Source organism: Dermacentor albipictus, chromosome 1 (genome assembly GCF_038994185.2).
Source record: "Dermacentor albipictus isolate Rhodes 1998 colony chromosome 1, USDA_Dalb.pri_finalv2, whole genome shotgun sequence".
In the NCBI taxonomy this organism is placed as follows: Eukaryota; Metazoa; Arthropoda; class Arachnida; order Ixodida; family Ixodidae; genus Dermacentor; species Dermacentor albipictus.
Genome location: NC_091821.1, coordinates 387,509,673 through 387,536,449, shown reverse-complemented (window position 1 = coordinate 387,536,449; position 26,777 = coordinate 387,509,673). Strand labels below are relative to the sequence as shown.

The window sequence follows — 26,777 nt, the reverse complement described above, 5'->3', positions numbered from 1 at the left end:
TGAATCTGACTCATTGTTTTTGAAAGGGTACAATATACCAACTACCCCTCCATTCTACCTGCCGTTTAATTTCCCATCTCCGACAGGTATCATAAATCTGGCTGGGCAGCCAAGCAAACTTAAAGAAAAAGAAATGCAATGCTTTCAACGCATTTTTTTTCTTTTTGTGATATATTGATATCCTTAACGTTCACTCTGCTTCATACATCCTTCCTAGATGTGGAGGCAGTATCCTTGAGTTCCGATAAGCGTGCGTCGAGATTCCTTCACGCTTTCAGGTGGGGGAGAGTGCAAGCTCGGCGCGTGGTAAGACCAGGCAAGCGCGCTACGCGTGACAAAGGGACTTTCGGGGGGTTCTTCGGGAAGCATGGGACGTAGGACGAAGTCTCGTAACTATAGCTTTGAGTAGGGTCTGCGTGTTTTGTCCGTTGTGAGCGCGTGTTGAGTATACGTATCGTGTCATATTTCAGCCATTCTTTATATACGAACTGGACCGTCAAGCCACTGTAAGCTTACATTAAACCTGAAATCTCTCTCTTTCTGTATTTCTTTGCCAGGAGTGTAGAAGAAAATAAAATGTACTGCTGTATAGGAGACAACAGAATTGGCTGGGGAAAGGAATCTATTTTCTTTCATCTGTTTTCATACCAGCATGGACGAAAACAGGATATCCCCCGGAAGGTGGCGAAGTTCCGCTCGCTAGTCTGGGTCGTTTGTCACTCGTTACTGCCAGGAACAAGGAGAGGGCGGCGAGGTATTCTCACGCCCACGGTGCAGGGCTTTTCACTATCACAAATGAGCCGTGTGTACACCTTAAAAAAGTTGAATTGCTGCTGATCTTATAGTAAATGAAAGTTCTGGCCAAGAATGATACGCTGCGAAACTACGTTCTGATCTTCTTCTTTGCAGGCTTAGGGTGGTTTTAGTGAACTTCGCATATGCGTTGTGTGTGTGTGTGTGTGTGTGTGTGTGTGTGTGTGTGTGCGTGTGTGTGTGTGTGTGTGTGTGTGCGTATATGTGTGTGTGTTTTAAAGAGCGCGCTATGATGAGTGCTAAGTATCATCTCACTTATTTGTTTTTGTGCGCAGTTGCCATACGTCTACATGTCGCAAAGAGTTGTAAAGTTGCTAAAAAGAGAGTAAACATTCACTGCAGAAGTATACTGGATCGATCATGCCAATTTATGTGTTTGGAAACCTCCTTTACTTCCTTTGTTCCTTTAGGTTGTTGTACAAGTACGCAAATCCATTTTTTTTACCCGTGAAAGGTGAAAGCAGCACGAAAGATCTCACATAAAAGCTTTTGTGATATGACGAACACGGAGTCAATGACGCATACGCAGCCTATGTGATGCCTTCAGTTGTGGCCAACTGAACGATATCAGCGGAAGAAAAGGATGCAGAAAGAATGGGAAAAATTGAAGTGATCACCAACATAAATCACGATACAGAAACATATATGATCCCCACACGATCACCATACAGAAAAAAAAAAATATGTCGGATCATACCTCGAGCTTTCAACGCGTGTTTCTCAAACAGCAAGAATAAAACGACGGCGCTTTCAACTGTGAAGAGCTTTGAACGTGAGGTCAATATAGAAATGTGGTCATTTTCAATAATTTGCAGTTTCAGCAAGGAGCTCCAGACAGAAACAGTTCAATAGAGAAACGCAAGACAAGTCGCCAATTCGGGACTGCGCTTACCGTTGCTCCGGCTTCCGAATCACTCGCACTGGGGACGTACACTCTTTCTTCGCTCGCCATCGTCTCCGATGTGTGCGCCGTGCTTCTCGGGCGAAAACAAGTGAGTGACGGAGGCCCTCGGCCACGGTGCTTGCTTGCGCGAGCGTGAGCGCGCGCGTGCGTGCGTGCGCAGACTGGCTCGTGGGCCTCGAAGAGACTAACCGTCCACTTCCCGTGAGATCTCGCAATACACTTCCGCGGTCGGTTGCAAGAAGCGGTCAATTGGATGCCACGTGCACAGCCAAACCATGGGGCAAGCTGATCGGAACAGCCTTGTCGCCTGTAATAGCGGGCCCTCGATTGAAGCCTCCCGAACCACCGCGAAGGAGACAGGTCGGCAACGGTCCTTTTGAATTCGAGAGACGCGACAAGTGTTGGAGGCAATTCTACTGTAAAGAAGCGCAGGCGTTCACTCCCGAAAGGCTGCAGTTCCTTCTATACTGTCCAGAAGCGGACCTTTTCTACGCGACAGAGGAAGCTCATGTAAACAAGACGGCTACGAACGTGTCGGGTTATCTCTCTCTCTCGGGAGGGGGAAGTTGTAGGAGTGGTGAACCATGCCCGATAACGGGTATGTCGCGCCGCACCTGCAACGCAGGACTCTCTGGAGTTCACGTGTGTACGTCTGCGTTTGTTTTCTCTTTCTATTTTTAGTGCGCGCTATATAACTGCGAACTGCCGCCGAGCGTGAAGCGACAGAGTCATTTTTGGGGGAAAGGCAAACATTCAGCGGTAGCGGGATAAGGAAGGTGTTACGAGGCTCGGATAGGGGGCAACGGAAGTGCGGGTCAACGGAAGAGGGAGGGAGCTTAACCTTTGTGACGCACCGTGTGGTGGCCGCAGGCACAAGCCGAACACGTGCCGTCTGGAAAAACTAAGCACGAGATTACATGGGCGGTGGTTTCGAAGATTGTTTATAGTTTTCCAGAGATACCCTCAAAGCGGACGATTAAGTCAAACTGTATTAATAGAGTACTCTTCTGCAATGGGTACGAAAGTTACACCTCCCGTTAGAGAAGGTTCGGTACGCAAGTAAAAAAAAAGAACTGGAACGAAAGATGAGTGGCGATGGCACTCTGAAGTTACGGAAACAGTGTGACGTGATGTCATGCGTATGGGGCTCTTGCATTGCCCAGAGGGCGCTGCGAAAAAGGTGCTAAAAAGCGCCCTCTGTCCTAAAATGGGTCGTACCAAGCTCGGTCGTCTGCTTCGGAAAGCACGTTTACAATATGGACCCCCCCCACTTTCGTTTGTGTTGTATCATGGCCTGCAGCGAATATCGGGCGCCGAAGATTTTTTCAGGGGTGGCACGCTGCGTAAAGGCAAGAAATTATGCAGTGCCGATTACGTGTACGCCGTTCAAGAATTAAGCGGCGAAGTTCTAGCGCGGTGTCAATGGCAAGTGAGGCGAGTCGCGTACGAAGTAGAACTTCAGGTAAGGTTTGCACGCTGCTAGATTCAGGCGCACAAACGCGAGGAAATGCTCGCTATAAATGAATCCACAGCAGCGATAAGCAGACATCATGTGTACGGAACTGCTCGAGCACACGACGGTACTCGCGGCGATGTACGAACTGCTCGAGCGCACGATCGTACGCGCCGCGACGGCAGCGGTCTTTCGACATGCCGCGCAACGGCGGGCCTCCTGCAATCTTAGTTGACTGCATGCCGCTAAACAAGTAGTTATGCCTGCGTTGTAGTAGCGGCCATCTGTCCCTTTTAGTAACTGGTAATAACTGATGCAATGCATATGAGCTCGCACGTACGTGCGAATCGCGCTGCAGTGCGAGCTCGTGAGCTGCTGGCTTGATGTAGCTTTTAATGATAGCGCTCGAAAATCGATCTGCTATAATCAATACTACCTTGATGCGCTGCCTCAACATGCCGGTTTGAGGTCAAGTATGAGCACATTTAACTCTCTAACCTGTGCTGCTCGTAGTGGGGTGGTGAATTGTCACCGAATCGGCCCGGCCATTTGCGGTCATTTGCACACACCTGGTCACTTCACCACTTCGCATGTGTCGAATTGTTAATTGTCGCTGTGGCCGGGTCTCTAATCGTGAATCACCAGCCATGCCTGCTGTTATATATGTCGGTCTGCTGTCGGGACCGTAGGTGCAAAAGACCGAATTATTAAGAACGCAGATAATCAAGCAAGCTTCAAGACAGGCGAAGCAGTCAGCATGGCGCGATGTTTCGCTTACTCAGCGCGACGAACTGCAGCTATGCAGCGCGCCCGTCGCTCCACTTCGTGAGGCCTTGAAGGAAAACGGTAGAATCTGATGTTGGGATTCAGGCCTTCTTGTTCATGGCAGCCCACGACGCAGAAGTAATGACGATGACGCCTTTTCGAGGCTGGGCTAGGTCTCTCCGGATCGGCGTCACCGATTCCTTCTGCTCCCAGCATTACGTCCCACGGCACACGGAGGGTCCGTTTTCGTTAAACTATAGGCTGCGGCGAGCTCGCAACGTGGTCAGCATGGTCTGTGAGAAGTGACGAGCCTTTTCGCACTCGCAACAGGGCAGAAATAAGTGCGAATCGACGCAAAACTCGGCCTAGAAACGTGCTTCGCCACAGCCAGGGCTCAATACGACCCAAGCTGGTACGACCCAGATGTCGTTTCCCGCGCCGCCACCAGGCGCCGCTACTATACCTCAAACTCCAGCGCAAGACGCCCATTGACCGCATAAATCCGGGCCTAGTTAACTACTTAAAGAAAAAGATGACTACCATTTCATATAAAGGAATCCAAGAACTGCACCAAAACGGCCTGCATACCGCAAAACGCTCCGTAGTCCGTGACGTCACACTGACGTACCAGCGCTGAAGTTTCGGTGCGAAAATCGAAAAAGGGGAGTTTGTCCTACATTTCCTGACCCAGTAACCAACTTTTACAGCGGAGCTGTCCTAAGCTAGTTTCCAGCGTTTGGTGGCGTGCGTAGGCGAAAATGGCAGCGACCTTGACCTTTGACGTAGGTATCTGTCGCACTCGCAACTCGGCGTTGGTGTTTTGTAGCTTAAGCGAGCAAACCTCTTTCCCCTGGCACGATATGCGGGCAAGGAGCGAGGGAGGGTGAGAAGAAAGGGCAGCGCGCGCCATCTGACGGGGCATAGCCCCCTAGCGAGCAGCGCACTAAGCGTGCTTTACGCGCCCTCTCCGGTGCTGACATCAGAGCATGTAACGAGCAGCGCATGCAGCTGTTGCGAGCGTGCGAGCGAGCAACGAAAGAGGAGAAGCGAGAAAGGATTGAGTGACGTCACATCCGCTCTGCTAGGCAGATGTTCAGTCTATGCCAGGCAAGTATTTTCCATTAATTAGCCGGTTAACTATTGCGCTACTTTCTAGTGTGTGGCGTCATTAGCGACGTAATTACTTCCGCTTTCTACTTCCGGGTTTTCAGGAATTTCTACAAAGTCATGTTCACGTGGTGTGTCTCTAAAGTCTATGATTCTGTGCTTTGGTGTGCGGTAATAAGTGATTTCTAATTAATTCTATTCATTTCAGACACTTAAGTAACTCAACTTGTAACTAAATCCATGCTTTGATATCACATTTATAACGAAACCCATGAATTTTGTACTGTACTATTCATTTTCTTTTTTCTGATATATTTTGAATTGTGTCCCCTGTCTCCTCAGGTGAACCGGAAGTGCTGCACAAGAAACACCAGTGTCACTCGATGTTCGTGCCACTAAAAGCTACGGCTGCATCTATAGAGCTAAAATAGCATAAGCATAAGGCAAATCGTATCAGCGTATGTGTCCCAACTGCGTTTGAGGCCAGGTGTGTCAAAACCGGTGATGGATGATGGTTTTTGCGTTGCGATCTACGCAAACAGCGGCAGCGCGGCCGTTGCACCCTATGCCTTACCGACCACGGGCGAGAACCTTGCCGTGGAATGTACCGCCGTGCGCGCCGTACAGACTGGGGAGGGAATCCTTGTCGCCACCGTATACGTTCATCCCGGAAAGTCTAAGAGGGACCTTGAAGCCTTTATGCTCGACACGTTTGTGTGGATCCTCCCGGCTGACTCCAATCCCGGCGTCATTGTGGGTGACCTTAACGTCCATGTGTCTCGTCCCGATGGAAAGTAGTTCTTGGCGTTTCTCGGGGAAAGGTCTGGCCTTCAATGTTACACCAAGACCAATGTCTCCACGACGCGCCATCATCGGTAGTGCATAGACTTAACGTTTGCTAAGAACATCTCCAGTGTCGTCACAGAACCCATGCCGTCGTCTATCATAGCGACCATAAAGCCATCATTATAGTGGTCACAAGATAAACGTAATTACATATGAACGCAACAACGTGCACATTTGTGTTATATCATCTTGTCTTATTTTCTTTTCTTTATAGTTATATACAGCTCCGCTGGTCATACACCTTCACAACATGGAATGGCTCTGAATTTTTCTTCTTCTTTTTGTTTTCGTTTATACAATTTATTTTTATTGTGTCATTCACCCTAATCATTTGGAGTAGCATTTCAGGCATTTCGCTGAGCTAGCATTTCCAGCACTGATTAACGTTCCTCTCTCTTTCCCTTTTACCTTTCCTGTGAGACATTGGCCTCCAACGATAAGTTTCGGACGTGTCCGAGTGTGTGTACTGTGCGAATGTGGTGCGTTTCGCGTATGTCGTTTCACACGTCGACGCCCTTATCTGGACTATCATGCTAGGCGCACCACTATGAAAACTCATCCATATCTCATATAAGATCATAAGCAGCAGCGGAAAGAAATGACACCAGCAACAAGAGACTTCACCCGCGTTGAAAAGACTGGGTGTTTATCGGGATAAACCGACGAATGCCTTGCTCTAAAGACGCGGATCGTAATGCGCGCTTGTTATTCGGGTCTGCGAGAGACGGCGGAACGATCACTGACGGCCCCGGATCCTCTGTTGACGTAGAAGCCCCGTGATATGGAGACAGAGCACGTTTCGCCTGCTCTAGGCTGCATTTTGCTTCTATGTTTGACCGCTGTATTTCAAAAGTTCCTTTCAGTTCGAGACCTATGAACGTGCACCTTCTTCCTCAGGTTCATGGCACACCTCAGATTCACGATCCACGAGAAGTTCGTCCCTACAGTCGTGTGATACCTTGCTAGGACGACCTTGTTTCGCTAGCCTTTCAGAGCCAGTAACCATTGGCTTCACGCAGATTCAGCTATTGTCACTTTTCATTACGTGCCGAAGTAATATTTCATATTTTCTATTGGACCTTCGGCTTCAAGGGAAATTACATGAAAATGTTAAGCCGGGTTTTATTGATAGATTATTTGTCTAGAAGTTTATGATCATTGTGTATGTGCCAATACATAGCTTTGATACGTAGAAAACTGCCGCCGATAGCCCCGCCACCAAAGCGTAGGATTTGACGTAATCTCCACGTGATCTCCCTCTACATCCCTCTCTGTGAGTCTGCCAGCGTTGGCGTCATATGAGAGGTGTACCATAGTTCACAACAGGCGGTGCGACTTCGATGTTCCATTGTTCGTCCTTTCCTCGCTTGCAAGAGCTCTGTTCTCGCTCCAAGTGACGAATTAATTATTGCAGGTGCATAATCTTCCACTCTAGCTCGACCTTATATATGCCTTTCGTGTCCCTTCAATGTCCGCGAACTTGACTTTTAGCGGACGCAGTTAAGCGTGACTTATTTTCCGTGTCTTAGGCCATAGGGCCATCCGGGCTTGGAATAAAGGTTTATTCATTCATTGCTTCAGCTTAAACACCAGATCGTATACGACACTACCAGCTCCACTAAGGCAATTCTCGGCCTAGATATTAAAAAGGCCTTTGACATCGTTAAACACGAAACGATCTTAAAAACAATTAGAACATTAGGACTAGGCCAAAGAACGTACAATTACGTTAGAGATTTCCTCGCGGGCAGGCGCGCACGCGTCGTCGTCGGCGACGAGGAATCGCCGGAATTTGAGAGGGGTCCGTGCGGCCCGCCGCAACGATCCGTCTTATCACCATTACTTTTTGATTTAGTTCTACTCGGTCTACCCGAGAAATTAACAGAAGTAGCAGAATTGCATCACAGCCTCTACGTGGATGACATCACCCTCTGGGTTCCCGGGGGAGGATGTGACGGTCACGTCGAGCGAACGCTACAGGCAGGAGTAGATGCGGTTCAGAATTACTTGCGTGGAACGGGCCTCGAGTGCTCGGCTACCAAGTCCGAACTCTTAATCTAGAAACCCACAAGGAGAGGTCGTAAAACCATGCGCGACGAGGAACGGGAATACTTTAAAATAGGCATTATATTGGCAGATGGTACTGCCGTACCGCACGTAGACAAAATTATAATCCTGGGGTTACACCGGCAGGCAAATGGCCATAACGGAGAGACGGTGCGAAGACTTCGTCGTTCGGCAGACGACATGATCCGACTCTTGCGTCGCATCACGAGTAGACGCAACGGTTTGCGTGAAGAGTGCGCGATCCGCCTCGTGCAGGCGTACGCGATAAGCCGCATAACGTATGTTGCCCCTTACCTGAAGTGGATAGGGTGCGAAAGAAACAAGGTCGAATGCATGATACGAAAGGCTTTCAAGAGGGCGGTCGGCGTTCCACTCAACGCGAGCACCGACAAGTTTCTAGAGCTCGGACTTCACAACTCACTTGATGAGTTAATCGAGGCGCACGTCGTTGCGTCTCGATTCTTCTTCTTTCATTTGCTTCCAGAGCTGATCTAGCTTAATCGAAAAGAGCTGCGATACTGTAGCGTGCGCATGTTTGTACATGTTCTAATCCTCAGGGCCCATGCTTATGAGGCTTGGTGCTGGGTTCGTTGATTAAAATTTCGGGTGCATTTACAGCATGTGAAAGGCAGGCAAGCGACCGTGAAGCGCTGCAGCTTTATTGTCAGTACACTTTCCGTTGGCATAAGTTTTCCGGTATTGTATTCTCCAGACATCGAAGCTGCCGCTGCGGAAGACGGAAGCTTTCTTAAGAAAGTTTTGCCCGCATCGCCCTTCAGTGTGTAACCTGAGGGCGGATGGTCTGCGTACAAACACTGCATTGCTACTTAAAAGGATGCTTTGCAATTAAGAGGAGAATGATTGGGCCACAGCAACAACGACAAACCGTCAGTGTGCCGAAATTATGCCAGCCAATCGCAACTACCCGAAAGTAATACATTACTTTGTGGTTGGCGCCCGCTTGAGCTGCGAGTCTTTATAGGAACAGGCGACATGCATCAGTAGGCTTTGTTTCACTTCAGGTCAAATAAGACAAAAAAAGAAAGGGTGGGCCAGTTGGGTATAGATAATTAAAACCACATACAGCACGAAGGACAAGGACTAAGAGAAACGATGCACACTGCGCTGCAGGGTGGGTGGTATTTATTAGTCCTTGTCCTTCGTGCTGCACGTGGGTTTAGGAGAACATACCGACACTTCCCCTCAAGCTCCTACTTGCAGCTTTTTGCCTGGTCACCCTCGCGACCTTTTTGTTGCAGAATAAACTGAACTCAATTAAATTCAAACTTGTGCAATAATGAATTGATAGCGCTCTCCCTAATTCTAATCGTAGCCTTCAAATCAAAGGAAGATGCCGGAATAATTGTCTCCTACCGATTGAAATACTTTTCATAGAGTTATTGAAATGTGCAGCCCTCTTTCACTAAAGTAGAAGGGTTGTTACGACGAGATAAACAAAAACTACAAATATAAACGAGAAACCACCCGTGCACTCTGTGAATCGAAGTATACGCGAAGTGTCTATCCAGCATTGTTTTGGGTCCCGCAAAACGATATCAGGTGGACCGACGTGTTTGTGTAAATTGAGTAGTCGTGTCTGGATCACGAGCGTACGTGTCTGTGACAACAGCAGCACAACGACGAGCCCGTAGAATACGATCATAGGGTAGCAACGACATTATTTCTACACCGACTGTTCGACAGAAGGTTGCGACAATGTAATTGTTGGTTCCTGCATAAGGAGCGGACGAGCGTAAACAAGAGAAACAGCGAAACTTAAGCGAGGAAAGTGGGCCTGTCCCGGAGATAGTACAATCTAACACGGCGCTTCGAAGCGCGAGCTGTCACAAGGAAAGAAGACGATAGAGTTGCCCGAGGTACACGCGCCGAGTGTTTCAAACAGCTGGCCGGCTTTAAGACGCGAGAAGTTCGCGTGCAATCGTGGCCTAATGGCGAGAGCACCCGGTTGCCTTGCTTGCCGGTACAGGTTCGATACCATCATCTGTCAAGCATAACATTGTTTTATTAGAGCGAGACGAGACAGGAACGTACCTCGCTACCTACCGATACCGACTTGCCGCCGAGCGCCAAGAAATGGGGCAAAGAACGCTTTGCAGCAAAGAGAGTCTATATTGTGCTGTAGCAGTGTTAAGGCAATTTTGTGAAAGTGTGACAAAGGACCAATACATTCCACCCACCGCAATGGCTTATAGGGGATATTGTGTTGAGCCGCTCAGCATGAGGTCGTGGGCTCAAACACTGGCCGCGGCTGACGCATTTTGAAGGAAACGAAATGCAAAAAAAAAAAAAAACGCACGTGTCCCGCGCAACGGGGTCCCGTTAAAGATCCCCAGGTGGTCACAACTAAGCCGGCGTCCCCCACTACGGTGTTCCTCAGAATCAAATCATGCTTTTGGCACGTAAAACTCTAGAATTCAATTAAGCAAACCTATTCATCCCGCTTCAAACATTTGCTTCTACCAGTCGGTCACTAAGTACCCTGTGGACTTCGTATCCGTACTATTCGTTGCTAAGGAATCGACACCTCTCCTTACTATAAGCAGCAGCCATATTTGTACATGTGATTAGACCCTCATCGTTCCGCAGCTATAACCCATTCACAGTTCAGGCTATATTAGTGCCCCCGCTGAGGCAATGCCAGCGACGAAAGACAGGAACAGAGAGGGAGATAAGGTCTGAATGGCGGGAAAACGATAGCGTACGACGCAATCGTTTTCGGCTAGGAACATCTGCTAGTGTCACCTTGCATCTCGCCTTAGCCTGGTGCCAGAGTTATCGTCTGCCAGATAACGTGGACCTGCGTCCCGTAATACTGACGGCAAGCTCCAAAAACCGCTCTTGGACATATAAGGCGTATAAGGTGATTTCGTATAGAGTATCGCCAGTTGTGCGCTACCCTGTGATAAGTTATCTGCCTTCCTGGCTGATTTCACAAGGCGGCTTTCCGAGCGGAAAACGCTCTCGGAAGCAGCGGAAATTTTTCCTACGCAAGATGAGACAACCGACGGGCTATCGTCGACTCTTATCGCCAACTTTATAGGAGCGGCGCACGTCTTCACGCATGCCGCACCATACTACGTAAGGGATCACGTAACGGTTGTCCGTCATGCAAAAAGACAGCTCGCGTACACGCCTGCTGCGGCACCCACGCTGTTAACTGTACGTTTGACAAGGCGATCTATATTTAACATCTGTAGACTTCGTGCATCACATCCAAGCAGCGATACTGGTGCGGGTGACGCAGTTGAAGTTATGTCAGACAGTTTCAGCGCAGGTTGCAGAGGAGTTTGTGCACGCAACTAAGACACAGACGTATATGACCATGTACGCCTACAGTCGAGTGCGTTCGGAAATGAATTGCTATCAGTGAACGCTGTACCCTTCGTAGCTTATATGGCTGTGGGGCAACCTCGCAGCTGTAATGGCTCAGTAATGCCGCCGATGGAAGGAACGATAAAAAAAGAGGTGGGCACACTGCAAAAACACGCAGCTCAGAAGAAGAAAGGAGAATAAGTGAGAATAACAGAGAAAAAAATAATAGAAAGATGCAACAATACCAACTTTTCCTGCTTATACACCCGCCTTGGTTGCTCAGTGGCTATGGTGTTAGGCTGCTGAGCACGAGGTCGCGGGATCGAATCCCGGCCACGGCAAATCCGGTCAAAGCATTGAATTGTGCAACCTTTTCCTACTGAAGAGCCAGTTCGTGTGACAGAAACAGAAAATTTCTACCGTATATGAAAAAAAAATTTTGTGGAATTCAGAGCTACCGTGAAATCAGAAATTTGCGAGGACAGAAATTTTCGTGGTTTTGAATAATGTAAAATATGGCGTGGTCGCAACAGTAGGGTCGGAAGGTGGTAGTGAGCGCTGCATCCCGTGTCCTAAACCGGCTTTCTCGTCTTCATCCTATTAAATCACAATGCAAAGGTGCGACGCTGTTAACTATTTCTTCCCGCAGATGGGACCATCTCTGCCTCTTTATTTAATCTGGCCTTCAAGCACATCTTTACCTCGCACATTTATTTATTCAGGCTAATTATAATTCCCTGACGCTTTGGCCAGTTGTATCATTGTTAGCGGTATCCTTTCTATTAAAGCTCTTCCGGCTACGTATAATAGCTTTTCAGTCGCTCCACACTGAACCTCAAATCTGTCAGCGCCGTTCTTTCGAAGGTTGAGATCCAGGTGCGATGCTGTTTCTTTGCATCTGCACGTCTAACTTCCATGCCTTGGTGGTTCACCAAACATTGTTTTTTTTTTCCGGGACAGTCTATGGCTTCTGTTGTATCGGTATGGCGCGAAGTGTGAGGCGCAATGATCTCTCGCCATCTGTCTCAAACAGATTCATCGGCGTCGCTTCTCTGATCGAAACAGCAGTGGTGGTGGTGCATCATTCTGGGGTGCCTCTACGAGTCCTGAGTCCCGGATCAGCGTCCGTTTACAAGGCTGTTCTGCTGTCCCGCACAAAGAAACTCGAAAACATGCCCACTGGACTAGCTGCTCCTCCTGCCTCTGGCTGCAGTTGGTTGTCTGTAAATTGGGCAATGCGTCGTAAGAACAGCGCATATTTGTGTTCGCACACTGGTTGATGCAGTGATATAATTTGCAGAAACGTGAAAACGAGGAACCTACTTTCTACGGTAATTCAAAAACGTAAAGCACTAACTGAAAAGTTCGAGTCTGCGAAATTTATTATATAAAAGTGTGCGCGCCTGTTAATAGCATTGCATACAACATTGCGCACGTTGCTGAAGTCTGAGCTGAGCATACATACATTAATGTCGCCTGTGGGCTGCAGCGGTGTGCTCCTGTGCTACCGGGGCTTAGCAGAGAGAAGGGAACTAGGCGTCAAATTCCTGATTAATAAGAATATAGCTGGTAACATACAGGAATTCTATAGCATTAACGAGAGGGTGGCAGGTCTTGTTGTGAAACTTAATAAGAGGTACAAAATGAAGATTGTGCAGGTCTACGCCCCTGCATCCAGTCATGATGACCAGGAAGTCGAAAACTTCTATGAAGACGTGGAATCGGCGATGGGTAGAGTGAAAACTAAATACACTATACTAATGGGTGACTTTAATGCCAAGGTAGGCAAAAAGCAGGCTGGAGACAAGGCAGTGGGGGAGTATGGCATAGGCACTAGGAATATCAGGGGGGAGTTATTAGTAGAGTTTGCGGAACAGAATAATATGAGGATAATGAATACCTTCTTCCGCAAGCGGGATAGCCGAAAGTGGACGTGGAGGGGCCCGAACGGTGAGACTAGAAACGAAATAGACTTCATACTCTGCGCTAACCCTGGCATCATAAAAGATGTGGACGTGCTCGGCAAGGTGCGCTGCAGTGACCACAGGATGGTAAGAACTCGAATTAGCCTAGACCTGAGAAGGGAACGGAAGAAACTGGTACATAAGAAGCCGATCAATGAGTTAGCGGTAAGAGGGAAAATAGAGCAATTCCAGATCAAGCTACAGAACAGGTATTCGGCTTTAACTCAGGAAGAGGACCTTAGTGTTGAAGCAATGAACGACAATCTTGTGGACATCATTAAGGAGTGTGCAATGGAAGTCGGCGGTAACTCCGTTAGGCAGGATACCAGTAAACTATCGCAGGAGACGAAAGGTCTGATCAAGAAACGCCAATGTATGAAAGCTTCTAACCCTACAGCTAGAATAGAACTGGCAGAACTTTCGAAGTTAATCAACAAGCGTAAGACAGCTGACATAAGGAAGTATAATATGGACAGAATTGGACATGCTCTCAGGAACGGAGGAAGCCTAAAAACAGTGAAGAAGAAACTAGGAATTGGCAAGAATCAGATGTATGCGTTAAGAGACAAAGCCGGCAATATAATTACTAATATGGATGAGATAGTACAAGTGGCTGAGGAGTTCTATAGAGATTTATACAGTACCAGTGCCACCCACGTCGATAATAGAAGAGAAAATAGTCAAGAGGAATTCGAATTAATGTCGCCACAGGTAACGCCGGAAGAAGTAAAGAAAGCCTTTGGAGATATGGAAAGGGGGAAGGCAGCTGGGGAGGATCAGGTAACAGCAGATTTGTTGAAGGATGGTGGGCAGATTGTTCTAGAGAAACTGGCCACCCTGTATACGCAATGCCTCATAACGTCGAGCGTACCGGAATCTTGAAAAATGCTAACATAATCCTAATCCATAAGAAAGGGGACGCCAAAGACTTGAAATATTATAGACCAATCAGCTTACTGTCCGTTGCCTACAAACTATTTACTAAGGTAATCGCAAATAGAATCAGGAACACCTTAGACTTCTGTCAAGCAAAGGACCAGGCAGGATTCCGTAAAGGCTACTCAACAATAGATCATATTCACACTATCAATCAGGTGATAGAGAAATGTGCGGAATATAACCAACCCTTATACATAGCTTTCATTGATTACGAGAAAGCATTTGATTCTGTCGAAACCTCAGCAGTCATGGAGGCATTACGGAATCAGGCTGTAGACGAGCCATATGTAAAGATACTGAAAAATATCTATAGCGGCTCCACAGCCACCGTAGTCCTCCATAAAGAAAGCAACAAAATCCCAATAAAGAAAGGCGTCAGGCAGGGAGATACGATCTCTCCAATGCTATTCACAGCGTGTTTACAGGAGGTAGTCAGAGACCTGGATTGGGAAGAAATGGGGATAAAAGTTAATGGAGAATACCTTAGTAACTTGCGATTCGCTGATGATATTGCCTTGCTTAGTAACTCAGGGGACCAACTGCAATGCATGCTCACTGACCTGGAGAGGCAAAGCAGAAGAGTAGGTCTAAAAATTAATCTGCAGAAAACTAAAGTAATGTTTAACAGTCTCGGAAGAGAACAGCAGTTTACAATAGGCAGCGAGGCACTGGAAGTCGTAAGGGAATACATCTCCTTAGGTCAGGTAGTGACTGCGGATCCGGATCATGAGACAGAAATAATCAGAAGAATAAGAATGGGCTGGGGTGCGTTTGGCAGGCATTCTCAGATCATGAACAGCAGGTTGCCATTATCCCTCAAGAGAAAAGTGTATAATAGCTGTGTCTTACCAGTACTCACCTACGGGGCAGAAACCTGGAGGCTTACGAAAAGGGTTCTACTCAAATTGAGGACGACGCAACGAGCTATGGAAAGAAGAATGATAGGTGTAACGTTAAGGGATAAGAAAAGAGCAGATTGGGTGAGGGAACAAACGCGAGTTAATGACATCTTAGTTGAAATCAAGAAAAAGAAATGGGCATGGGCAGGACATGTAATGAGGAGGGAAGATAACCGATGGTCATTAAGGGTTACGGACTGGATTCCAAGGGAAGGGAAGCGTAGCAGGGGACGGCAGAAAGTTAGGTGGGCGGATGAGATTAAGAAATTTGCAGGGACGGCATGGCCACAATTTATACATGACCGGGGTTGTTGGAGAAATATGGGAGAGGCCTTTGCCCTGCAGTGGGCGTAACCAGGCTGATGATGATGATGAATGTCGCCTGCCAAGATGGTGCGCTGTGAGGCATGAGCCTTTCTGACGTTTAGTACAACCTATAACTGCTTTCATTTAGCGAAAGAACTGTCCGTCTTGTTGCTGGTTAATAGGATTTAAAGCTGCAGGCTCGAGCTGCTGTGCGTTCCAATTCTACCGTGATTTCGGTATGACTGAGAAAGAAAATTTCGGAGCGTCACAAACAAGGCGAATTTTCCAAAACACTCCATAGGGAGAAACGAAATAGTATGACGTGACGACGTACACTGTTAGTGTACTTCGTCGTCGTAGAGGGCGGTGCCGGGCGACTCACCATGTTCACCCTTTTCGTTTTCTCAAGGTCACTTATACAAGTGTCACCTTGCCGCACCGACCTCCTTTAGTACCATTGCCGTTAAGAAGGAGATGGGACTGGAACGCGCGGCGCAATTCAGATGCAGATGATAGCATCTGCGTCGGCTATTTCATAATCTCTAACATCTACTAGCCACGGGATCGGATCGGAATTTCTTTCTACGGCCTATGGCTTAATTATTACTTCACAAAAGATGCATGTTTTTTGAATATTGCAGGCTGCTGCACGCAGATTAAGACCTAAGAAAAAAGCCATCACGAGACAACCAGTTATTTGGCTCGATCAGGGAGTCAACGGCACATATATAACTGGCTTTGCTGTTTTGAAACTTATTCGTCTTTGTCTGTTCATAGAATGTCTGTTAAGAGTTTGGATGGTTCGCTTCGCGCATTTCCATTTGAAGAGGTTGTTGAGAAATTGCATAATCATATCGCCTATTGATTTGTTCTTTTCTAGTGTCATTTCCTTTGTATGTACTAAAATATGTACCCACTACTGGAAATAGAGACAGCAGTATATGTAACATAAAAAAAAGATAATTCTGCTTAGTCTTTCATATGTCCTTTAATTTTTGCTTTAGGGTAGTCATATTTCAGGCTGTTTTGGTAACTCTATTGAAAAGGTTAATTGTGAAAAGATGAATTACAGAATATGTGCATTATTGCCATGAAAGCGATGGAGAAATGCCAACTTAAAGCGTGCCTAAATACATGATGCAACAGCAAGAAATCTCTCAGCGCTGGCTGATCTCAATAGGTCCCGCGTCATGCGCTTTCAGTCCTTTTGACACTTTGCATAATGATATGGCGTATCTGACAATGGTAGTGCCTCTGCAGTGAAACTCCACTGAAAGCATACAGGACAGAAATTCTCCACGAAGAATTTCCCTTTCATTCATTCAGTTTGACGGAATAGTTCTGCGGAAACCCGCAAGGTGCAGAGAAGTAATTATTAAAGGGAAAATCAGACATCCAACCGTTCGCAGCAATTGCCACAAGAGAAACCCATGCGGGTTCCTCGAAAGAAAAGCCTTCGGTTCTTTATACGGTTCAGTTTTCGCGTGCGCTTTTCGTGCGTCCAACTATTTCCAGGCAGCACGTCCAGTCTGTTGCATTTACAGGGTTGTCAGTCGACCAGTGTGTTCGCTTGTATGTCATCTAAGACTCTACGTGGTTGATGATTGGTTTTACCGCTGCACTGCTAAGCGTGAAGTCGCGGGATCAAATCGTGGCCGCGGTGGTCGCATTTCGATGGGAGCAAAATATGGGAGAAGCCTTTGCCCTGCAGTGGGCGTAACCAGGCTGATGATGATGATGATGATGTTTACCGTACATTGGTTGCACGTTAACGAATTCAAGGTGGTCGAAATTATACCGGAGTCTCGCACTACGGCGTGACTCATAATCAGATCGTGGTTTCGGCACGAGACCCCCCCCCCCCCCCCCCCCTTTTTTTTTAAATATCTCATCTCACTGGGCCCTCGAACACGTATCATGTGACTGTCCTCGATGTCTTGTGCAAAGACGATCACACGCGACTGCGTTAGCTCGCACGGACGTACGACAGACCGTGGTCAGAACAAAGAAATTTTGAACACCTATTTCACGAACCATCGCAACAGAGGGCTAAAAAATCATTGTTAAAATTTTTAAGAACAAACCTGACCACGCGACTGTACCACTGACTAGCATTAACTGTTATCCCGTGCTGTGATCGTGTGAGATAATGGCGTGCATGTGCTCCGCGTCTCCCTCTATAGATTTTCATCTTTTTATCTTTTTTATCTCCTCATTTCCCACTGTAGGGTTGCAAACCGGATATTGGTTAACCTACCTGCCTTTATCCTTTCTTTTTCTTTCTCTGGCTCTCTCTCTGATACAAAGAAAGGGCTCCTTCATTTTTATTGTGTGCATTAGTCAAAGAGAAATTGATATGGCTTCTATGACCTAGCTAGAATATATAAATCAATCCCCTATTGTCGTTAGTGTACCGAAACATTTTGAGGACTTTCTCATACCCAAATGTCATGCAGTACTTATATAAACTGCCACCGTCGGTATTGTGCAAGAAGCTATGCTTTCGCGGCCTTCCTGCAGCAAGTCAAAGTGTCGGGGTATAGGGAGCCTGGATATATTTAGAGCAAGCGATGGCCCCGATCACACGAAGCTGCTGCTTGCGACGTCTGGGATGACATTACAATTTTTATGCTTCGCGCGAAGCCAGTGTGACTCAGTGCCACTGAATGGGAAACTGACGGCACACAAAAGAAGCTCACTTGACACTTTATTTTGGACCTCATACACTTACCACGAGGCTACATGAGAACCTTCACAAGGCTAACATAATCTAAGCCTGAAGCACGGAACGCCACCGCGACATACGGTGCAGTCAAAGTGGCCGTCGAGTGAGGTGGGCGAGGTCCACGGGCCCATGCGAGCGCTACCGAAGAACTGAAATTAAATTGCACTGCACCCAATAATCCCCTAACTGAGACCCTTTTCTACTTTAATCCCCAACAGCGGCCAAGAGCAGTCCCTTTCATAGAAATAAAGGTTCTATTCATTCATTCATTTGCTCAAAAATGTGGTTATGTTTGCTTCAGTTCCCCAATTTTCATGCCTTTACTTACTCACGGTATATCTTGCTTCCTCCAGTTTTGTTCTAACCTCCCAGGGTACCTTGCAACCCATGGTATTGGGGCACGATAACACTATGCTAGTTAGGCCCTTCAATGTGATATCGCCACAATCGCATAATCGAAATCGGTACAAAGCGGTACGTTAGAGGAAATAACGTTCTCTATAACAGGAAACTAATAAGCAAATTGTACTATAACAAGTATCATAAAAACCGCTACGATGACTTCTAACGTTGACATTGCGTCCGCAGAGTAAATGACCAAGTAATACGTCGCGCTTAAGTTGAGTTCTTTCGTTGTAGGGTTAACAATAGCGAATATTTAACGAGGTTGAACTCACTGTGGAGTCTCTGCTTCCGGCATTTGCTTAACGTAAACTCACATTGGTCCCTCTTCCTTTTGGACTCACGGGAGTAACCATATTAGGTTTATTTTATCGCCTTAACTTTTAAACCCTCTCACCAGGTACGTGCGTTTCATCAACACTCGCAGAGAGTACAACACCCGCAATAAACTCGAACTTCCCGTTCAGCCAGGTTTCGGCGAGCTCTCTCCCCCCCCCCCCCCCCCTTCCTGGCCCTCCCCATCTCTCACCGGTCCAGTGCCAAGTTTTGAGGTAAAGAATGAAATACACACTCTCCACTCGGTAAACACTCGTCCCGAGACTCGCGGAAGCGCGCGCAGCGTTTTTTTTTTCTCTTTCGCGGCGCTTCGAGCCAGCAGACGCGCGCGCGTGCCACTTTACCTCAACCGGAGGATGGGGTCGTAGGAGGTGCGTTTGAGCAGGATGAACTGGTTGAAGAGGCGCGAGCTGAGTCCCAGGCCGCGGCTTTCCATTCGCGGCGGCAGGTCGGCGCCCAGCGACGACGGGTCGAGGACGGCGCACCGGTGGTGGCGGCGGCGGCGGCGGCGGCAAAGGTTACTACGGCGAAGAGCAATGGTGGCGGCGGAGGGCAAGCACGGCCGTTCCGTTTCTTGGCACCGAGGCACGCGCGCGCAGGGTTTTGAACGACTGGTCGGAGCTCCGGTGCCCTCCGCACGGCGACGACGTAGGGCCGCGAAGAAAATAGCGAGAGAACAGAAGGGAGCGGGCGCCACTCGGCAGTCGAGGTGGGGGAGCGGAGAACGACTCAGAATAGCAGCAGCTCGTTCTCGGGGTACTGGGGAGGGGAGGGTGCGCGGCGGGGACGGGGTTCAGAATGCCGCAGGGCTGCAGCCACCGCTTCGCGTCGCGTAGCGAGAACTGCCAAGCGCAGGTCGCCTATCGCGGGTAGAGTATACGGCTGGACTGGCGGAGACGAATCGCGCCATGGGTGCTGTGGGCATGCGCGTTGAGAGGAACGCGTAGGTTCTGGAAGGGAGAGGGCGAGATAGGAGAGAGCGAGGAGGATATGAATGGGAGAGGGAGAGAGAGAGAGAGTAGGCTGTTATGAAAGGGACGTGGGTGAAGGTGAGAGGCGCTCGTGAGGGTCGCGAATGCAACAGTTGGAAACACCCCGAACGCTTAACATCCGGATTGCAGCGACGGCGAAAAAAGAGGAGGAGACCTAGAGAAGATGACGGCACGCTGTGCCAAGTGCCAAAATAAATTTTCTTCAGCAAAGCAAGAAAAGCCAAGTGCTGAGGTGGTGAAAGCTAGCTGCTTGTACAAAGCATGGCCGGCGGGCTTATCTTTTCTTTTTTTTTTCTTCTTTCTGTGGTGGTAGCGTATGACACGCTGTAAATCACCGCTCAGTGCTCGTCTCGTGAAATTGAACCTGAAGCTAAAATTTACATATATGCAGTGTAGGTTCTTGCGGTGGCTATTTTGTAGTTTACTGGAACTACAGGTCGTTTGCCTGCTCTTCATAGCCCTTCGTCCGCAATGAGGAGTGGACTCACTCACTCACTCACTCACTCACTCACTCACTCACTCACTCACTCACTCACTCACTCACTCACTCACTCACTCACTCACTCACTCACTCACTCACTCACTCACTCACTCACTCACTCACTCACTCACTCACTCACTCACTCACTCACTCACTCACTCACTCACTCACTCACTCACTCACTCACTCACTCACTCACTCACTCACTCACTCACTCACTCACTCACTCACTCACTCACTCACTCACTCACTCACTCACTCACTCACTCACTCCTTACCGAAAAATAAAAGGTTCTCATGATATGCGAAAGATGGAGTGCTTGTCAATGAGAGTCACATGTTCAAAAGCAAAAGCTTCCCTATCGTTGCATCTCTTAAACACACGCACGCACAAATGTTTTTCACGGAGATAAAGATGCAGTTAGCATTTATGTTTCAAACCTCTTCGTAGGCAGTGAATTCAATGCGGATTATTGGGGCGATAGCTGTCTCGAATCACGTTTATAATTGGTCAAGTGCGATATTAATGTACCACGCAGATCACATTATCGCTTTATATTACACATTTCCCCCCTATTTTAACCACTGTTAGCTAGTAAGGACCATAACGACATCCACTGATGTTCTGCAGCTACTTCAGATTAAGAAATATGCATACGGCGAAATTCCAATACATCTTACAGATTCTCTTGAAGAAGTGTCCTCTTGTGACCATGGTAGATATATATATATATCATGTGAACGTTCGCGTTTTTTATTATATTTCTTATATTCGTTATAAGTGTGTTTGTGCGTGTGTGCGTTACATGGTGAAAGTGGCGGCCTCAGTTTCCCCATTGTGTCTTGGCATAACCAGCAAGAATGTTGCCTACCTCCTCGTTCTTCTACACTGCGGTCACTAAGCAACAAACAACAAGTTTACTTGTAAATTTGAAGAGCATAAAAATGTAAGCATCTTAGGAAATACAAAAAGAAAGAGAAGAATCATGGAAAGGAAAGTATCCCGGTCTACATCAGTTTAAGGAGAATGAAATGGTAGTCTGCGATCTACCCGTACGTTTTCAATCCGGGAAGGCTCGGAGCCATAGGCAATGCAAGCGTTATTTATTCCTGTCGTTTACAAGTGCCTTCGGGCATATTCATTGTGATCCGTTTGCTTGTACTTATCGCGATATAGGCATTACGTGCGTCACACTTTGATATGTTGAACGCTATTGTTTAGCTTGTATGCTCCATTGTTTAACGCACGTGATGGGACTTGGTGGTTGTGATTGTCGCTGCACATTGCATTGCTGTGTATAACTTGATATGATATGCTTTGTGGGTAGCTGCAAAGAAGCACTTCCATATCTGGAGGCAGCATTTTTTTCCTGCCGCTTCACCGTGTAGCAAAAGGCTAAATAAATGACGAATGAAATACAACTTGAATTGCTCACATGAATCGCAAAAATTCAATGGAAGCGCGCTTTCCCTCCAACTGTGACGGTAACACAACATTCTTTTTTTCACAACTCCCATCAACCTCTGTCTGCTCCTATTGTAAGTCAGTCCGCAAAGAGCAAAGCCAATGGAAATATTCCTCAGAGCCTTTACCATGACGATGTTTATGGCTAGGCTTCCGCTCATTTTTGTTCTATATATATATATATATATATATATATATATATATATATATATATATATATATATATATATATATATATATTTATATATATATATATATATATATATATATATATATAATTCAACCGGATATGACGGCTTTCGCTTCCAGACTGGACACAAACACACACGTTGAAATACAAATAACAAAAATGCTGTCAACGGGGCGTACGTATATACCACCTCGTGCGTTATTCAGTTGTGTGTCACGAGTTTAGCACTGTAGTTGGACGAGGGTCGCCGCGTTTATCTTTTGTTATATGTAATGTAAGCTCAGCCTGCTCCGTACTTCGACTATATATACCACGTTATAAACCACAAACAAAACAATGTCGCTCAGTGTCAAATGATAAGCACAAGCGCAAAGGAAAAAGTTAAACGCGTCTTCGCAAACGGAAGAGCGAACAGGCATGTTTATATACATCCTGTGTCTTTTGGTGCGAATCAAAAAAAAAGAAAACTAGAGAAAGAAAAATCAACCTGCAGTTTTCAAATGAAATTAGGCTTAGAAAAAGAATGATAAATCTACCGCGACTTTTGAGACATGCTAGCCTGGCGAATTCTGCTCGGCCGAGACGAATTTATTGCTCACCGAATTTATTATGGCAGTTTCACGATTTCTGCTAAAGAGAATATTTTAATTTTAAAAAGTGAATCAATTTATTTAGCTCTTTAGGCCATTGCAATTCGTTGTTTGAATAGGTTGAGGAATCCCTCTGAGCAGGCCGGAATTAATCATTACTGCACCCAGTATTCTCGAAAAAAAAATATTCAAATTAAAAATATAATTAGCAAGGTACATTTTTAATCGTTAAATGGGCATAAATAGTCACAGGATTCTGCTTTTTAATCTTGCATCAGCTTTCCAACCTTTCATAGCTACGAGGGAGCTTCATGAATATTTGCTGATCATCCTGAAGAAGTGAAAAAAGAAGTAGAGGAAGAAATCACTGCACAAGCACTCCGTACAGATGTTTAATCAGCGAAGCTGAAACGTGCGGCCCCGGTGCTTATCACTGGGTTAATTCCAATGATTCATTGAAGTATTTGTCAATTATTGATTACGTCTTTGTGTTCCTTAATGAGGTTAGACAGACGTTCGGTTGCGACAGAGAGAACGACGTCAGTGATGGTACGCCCGCATTCCGCCGTTGTCGCTTGCGTTCGATGTCTCGAGTTTCCTCGGTGGCGTGGTTAGCAGCATTCGCCCGCCATTGACGCTTGCGATTCTTCAAAATTAAATCTGGCCGTCAAGCAGCTGCACGTGATCGCATTCTCCGGGCTATCTGACCGGGTTCACGAGCCCCCGACGACCTAGGCGATGGAGTCCCGAAAAGATACAGAGACATCCTGAGCTACTATAGTCTGGGTAGGAGGACCTGCCTATCCCTGCATCCCAAGCTGACTAGAGAAGAGGCGGTGATCTTCGGCAAGCTACAGACCGGCACATTTCCAACAGGCACCCTGCTGCACGCCACGTATCCTGCGAGCTACACTTACAAGTGCGCCTTCTGCTCTGCGCCCAATACCCTCTACGACATGGTATGGGAGTGTGGGAATAACGCAGCGGTAGCACGCATAAGCGGACCAACCGTCGAGCAATGGGAGACCAAGCTGACAAGCCCGAGCCCTGAAGACCAGCATTGTCTGGTGAGCAGGGTCAAGCTATCGGCTCACAAACCATGGCATCCTGGACTAGGGATGACGCGCACCCCGGATGACTGCACCGTCAGCTAAGTTTTACAAATAAAGTTTATTCCTCATCCTCCTGGCCGTTACGTAAGACAATGAATGGCTCATACTCCTTAAGCAATGGCTCGTACCCCCGTAAACGCGGCCTCCCCATTACGACGACAGACGTGAAATTCTACGCGGGAATGATGAGCGGCAACGGAGCCAGCTGTGGAAGAAGAGGACGACGAACGTGGTAGCAGTGGCACGAGTTAAAGAGGTAGCTGTGGAAAAAAAGAAAAAGAAAAAGACGACGACGCTCGAGCCATTGCTGATGATGATAGTTTTCTGTACACAGGCGCGAACAGAAGCATTTTCGTTTCGCCTAGCATGCATGTAAAGCTTCGCTTTAAAATTACGAGCCGTTTTACTCTTGGCCTTTTCTGGCCAAGCAACAACACCTCATCGTCGTCGTCGTCGTCGTCATCACCACCACTGCCACCATCCTCCTCCTCCTCCTCCTCCTCATCATCATCATCCTTATCCTCATCATGAACGAGATGTTGTGACGACAGCCGACTGGAACTCACAATTCCTCACGCAACAGAATTTACATAAGCGCTTCATTGTGCATTTGACTCCGTATCCCATCTGAAGTATTCCGAACCGACACAACTGTTCTCTGCCGACTTCCCGACTTGGTGTATCTTTCACGTTTACTTTTGTTTGCCGCATCGAAATGCCTGACAGTGCTGCTTGTGATAACTGCGGCTGCAAGGAAACCATAGAACGTGTCCTCTGTCACTGTCCTCGCTGGAGCGCGCAGACACACTCGCTCGCGACAAAACTGGCAGATGTCGACGACCGGCCGCTTTCTGACCGGATGATCTCGGAATACCGGTTTATAAAGTCTTCGCACCATAAGGTGACGAGTTGCTTCTAACTACGTGTGAATAACGTATTTCTTTAGCTCTGTCACCCGCTCTCGTGGTTGCTCGGTGGGCGATGGTCGGATTTGGCAAGGAAAACGTTTACTCTCTCTTGATATAGTTCTTTCTCTCCCTCGTTCGTGCACACATTTGCTCATTCGTTCGTTTCTTCTATTCGCTTACATTGACAATCATATCGTCGAGGGCTTCCGCACAATTTTCCCATGTGTGTACGTGCATGTTTTTGTTTCTCTCTCTTTGTGCATATGCTTTTTAAGAAGGAGATTTAGCTCGGGCCAAACTCCAACGTGGCCTATTAAAATGAAATAGCCCCTGGAGCGATTTTAATGAAATTTGTTGCATTTCAGGGAGAAAGTTCAGTTCTAGTAGCTGTTGAAGCGGAATTTCAATTTAGGACCTAAATTTTGTTAAAACAATTTTCAAAAATTCGAAAGTCCGAAAGAAATAGACGCATAAAGTTTACAAATTAATAACTCTGCATCAAGAACACATATCGCGCTTCTGTAAACGGCATCCATTAGATGACTCAAAGCGGACAAATTTTGTGTCAATATCTATCTTACGTGAATTTGTTACGTTGTATACAGGGGTTCTGCAAAAGTTGTATTTCCATATTACTATATTTTTTTTTAGATTCATGTGCAACATACCAGTTTTGTCCGCTTTAGATGTACTATCAGATGAATTTCACAGAATTGAGATATCATATTACATTGCAGAGTTACGGAGTTTTAAACTTGATAGTCTCGTTTTATTCAAATTAGCGATTTTCGCCAATTTTTAATGAAGAATTGACGACGTAAATCAAGAATACGAAATGAACAGTCACTAAATTTTACGTTTTTCTTTTAAATGCAATAAGCCTCGTCAAACTTGGTGCAGTGGTTGCCGAGAAAAACGAATTCTGCTTTTACGTGTATTCACATAGGAGCACCCGAGCTAAAGCTTCCTGTTAGAGTGAATACCTTTGTTTGCAGGGATTGCTCCCGTTTTCGTAGTAGGTCGGTGGTTGGACTCAGCAAGAATAACGTTCGTTCGTTCGTTTGTTTATTCGTTCATTCCTTTGTTCATTGGTTCGTTCACTCGTTCTTTCGTTACTTCGTTCGCGCTAATAACTTACATTGACAATCGTCGTCGAATGTTTCCATGCTGCTCTTTTTATATATTTCTCGCTCCCTTTCCCCTTCCCCAGAGTAGCAGACTGGATGCTGGCCTTCCGATTAACCTCCTTGTCTTTCATCTCATTCCTCTCTCTCTCTCTATGACATTTACAATGTTTGACGCCGTATTGCAATGTTTGATGATAGATGATTCACTGATGGCTCCTTTGATAAGTATTTCAGGTTTATTATTGAACCGACGGAGGATCCGTCACGAAACGAGGTAACTCCGCCTGGAGACAGACTCTTTTTATGCTTGTCGACATTTTGTGATGTCACACCAGCTTACCGACCGACCCGTTGAAGGAAGGCACTGTGACCCGTAGATTGTTAATCATTATTAAAGATAAGAAATAGTGGAGCAATATCGTGTACAATATAGTCAGGTTCATTTAGTTCCGGCACCTTGCAAGCATCGCCTGTGTAACTATAACCGGAACACCTTTATGGCGAAAGGAATAGTTGCTGTTGCCGAAGAGACCTCCAGCAAAGGCACCCGCGCAAAGTTCACGTATCGCACGCACGCACGCACGCACGCACGCACGCACGCACGCACGCACGCACGCACGCACGCACGCACGCACGCACGCACGCATGCACGCACGCACGCAGAGAGAGAGAGAGAGACAGAGAAGACCAGGATACGGGACTGCAAATGTGCTGAACTTGCAGATCATATCTGTACCAGGACGTTGCAGATCATACCAGGACGTTGAAGGGAATTATTCAAGTGAGCTTATTACAGAACTCACTGAAGTATTTACTAGGAATTGGAAGGCTCTGCTGGCCTTCGTGGGCAGACCGGGCCCTGTTACCAGCGAAGTCGTTGCCGATGTTGCCATAATGACCTGGAAGCCACTTAAAGAGGATGTCATGTGATTTTCGCAAAACCCAACGGTTTATTTTCCTTAATTAAGATACCTTCTGTTCGTATCCCGGAACTTGTCAAAAGCTACTTTAGAGTCACAAAACACGACTAATTTATGCCGTCTCATCGGTGAC

General features: G+C 46.9%; 2 protein-coding genes across 2 annotated transcripts in view; one reads left to right on the top strand and one right to left on the bottom strand.

Annotated features, from left to right (window-relative positions):
• LOC135916979 (putative sodium-dependent excitatory amino acid transporter glt-6) overlaps positions 1 to 19,733 on the bottom strand; it is a 66,875-nt gene extending 47,142 nt beyond the window's left edge. The window contains exon 1 of one of the 2 annotated variants that reach the window (XM_065450417.2): positions 19,204 to 19,733. Coding sequence is in view for 1 of the 2 variants with exons in the window: in XM_065450416.2 (XP_065306488.1) it covers positions 1,706 to 1,765 (60 nt within the window). In the remaining variant the exon portion in view is untranslated. Of the gene's footprint in view, positions 1 to 1,705; positions 1,781 to 19,203 lie in introns of those variants that run through there. The other variant, XM_065450416.2, reaches the window with a different exon arrangement.
• LOC135902476 (uncharacterized) overlaps positions 1 to 26,777 on the top strand; it is an 867,879-nt gene that overhangs the window by 81,333 nt on the left and 759,769 nt on the right.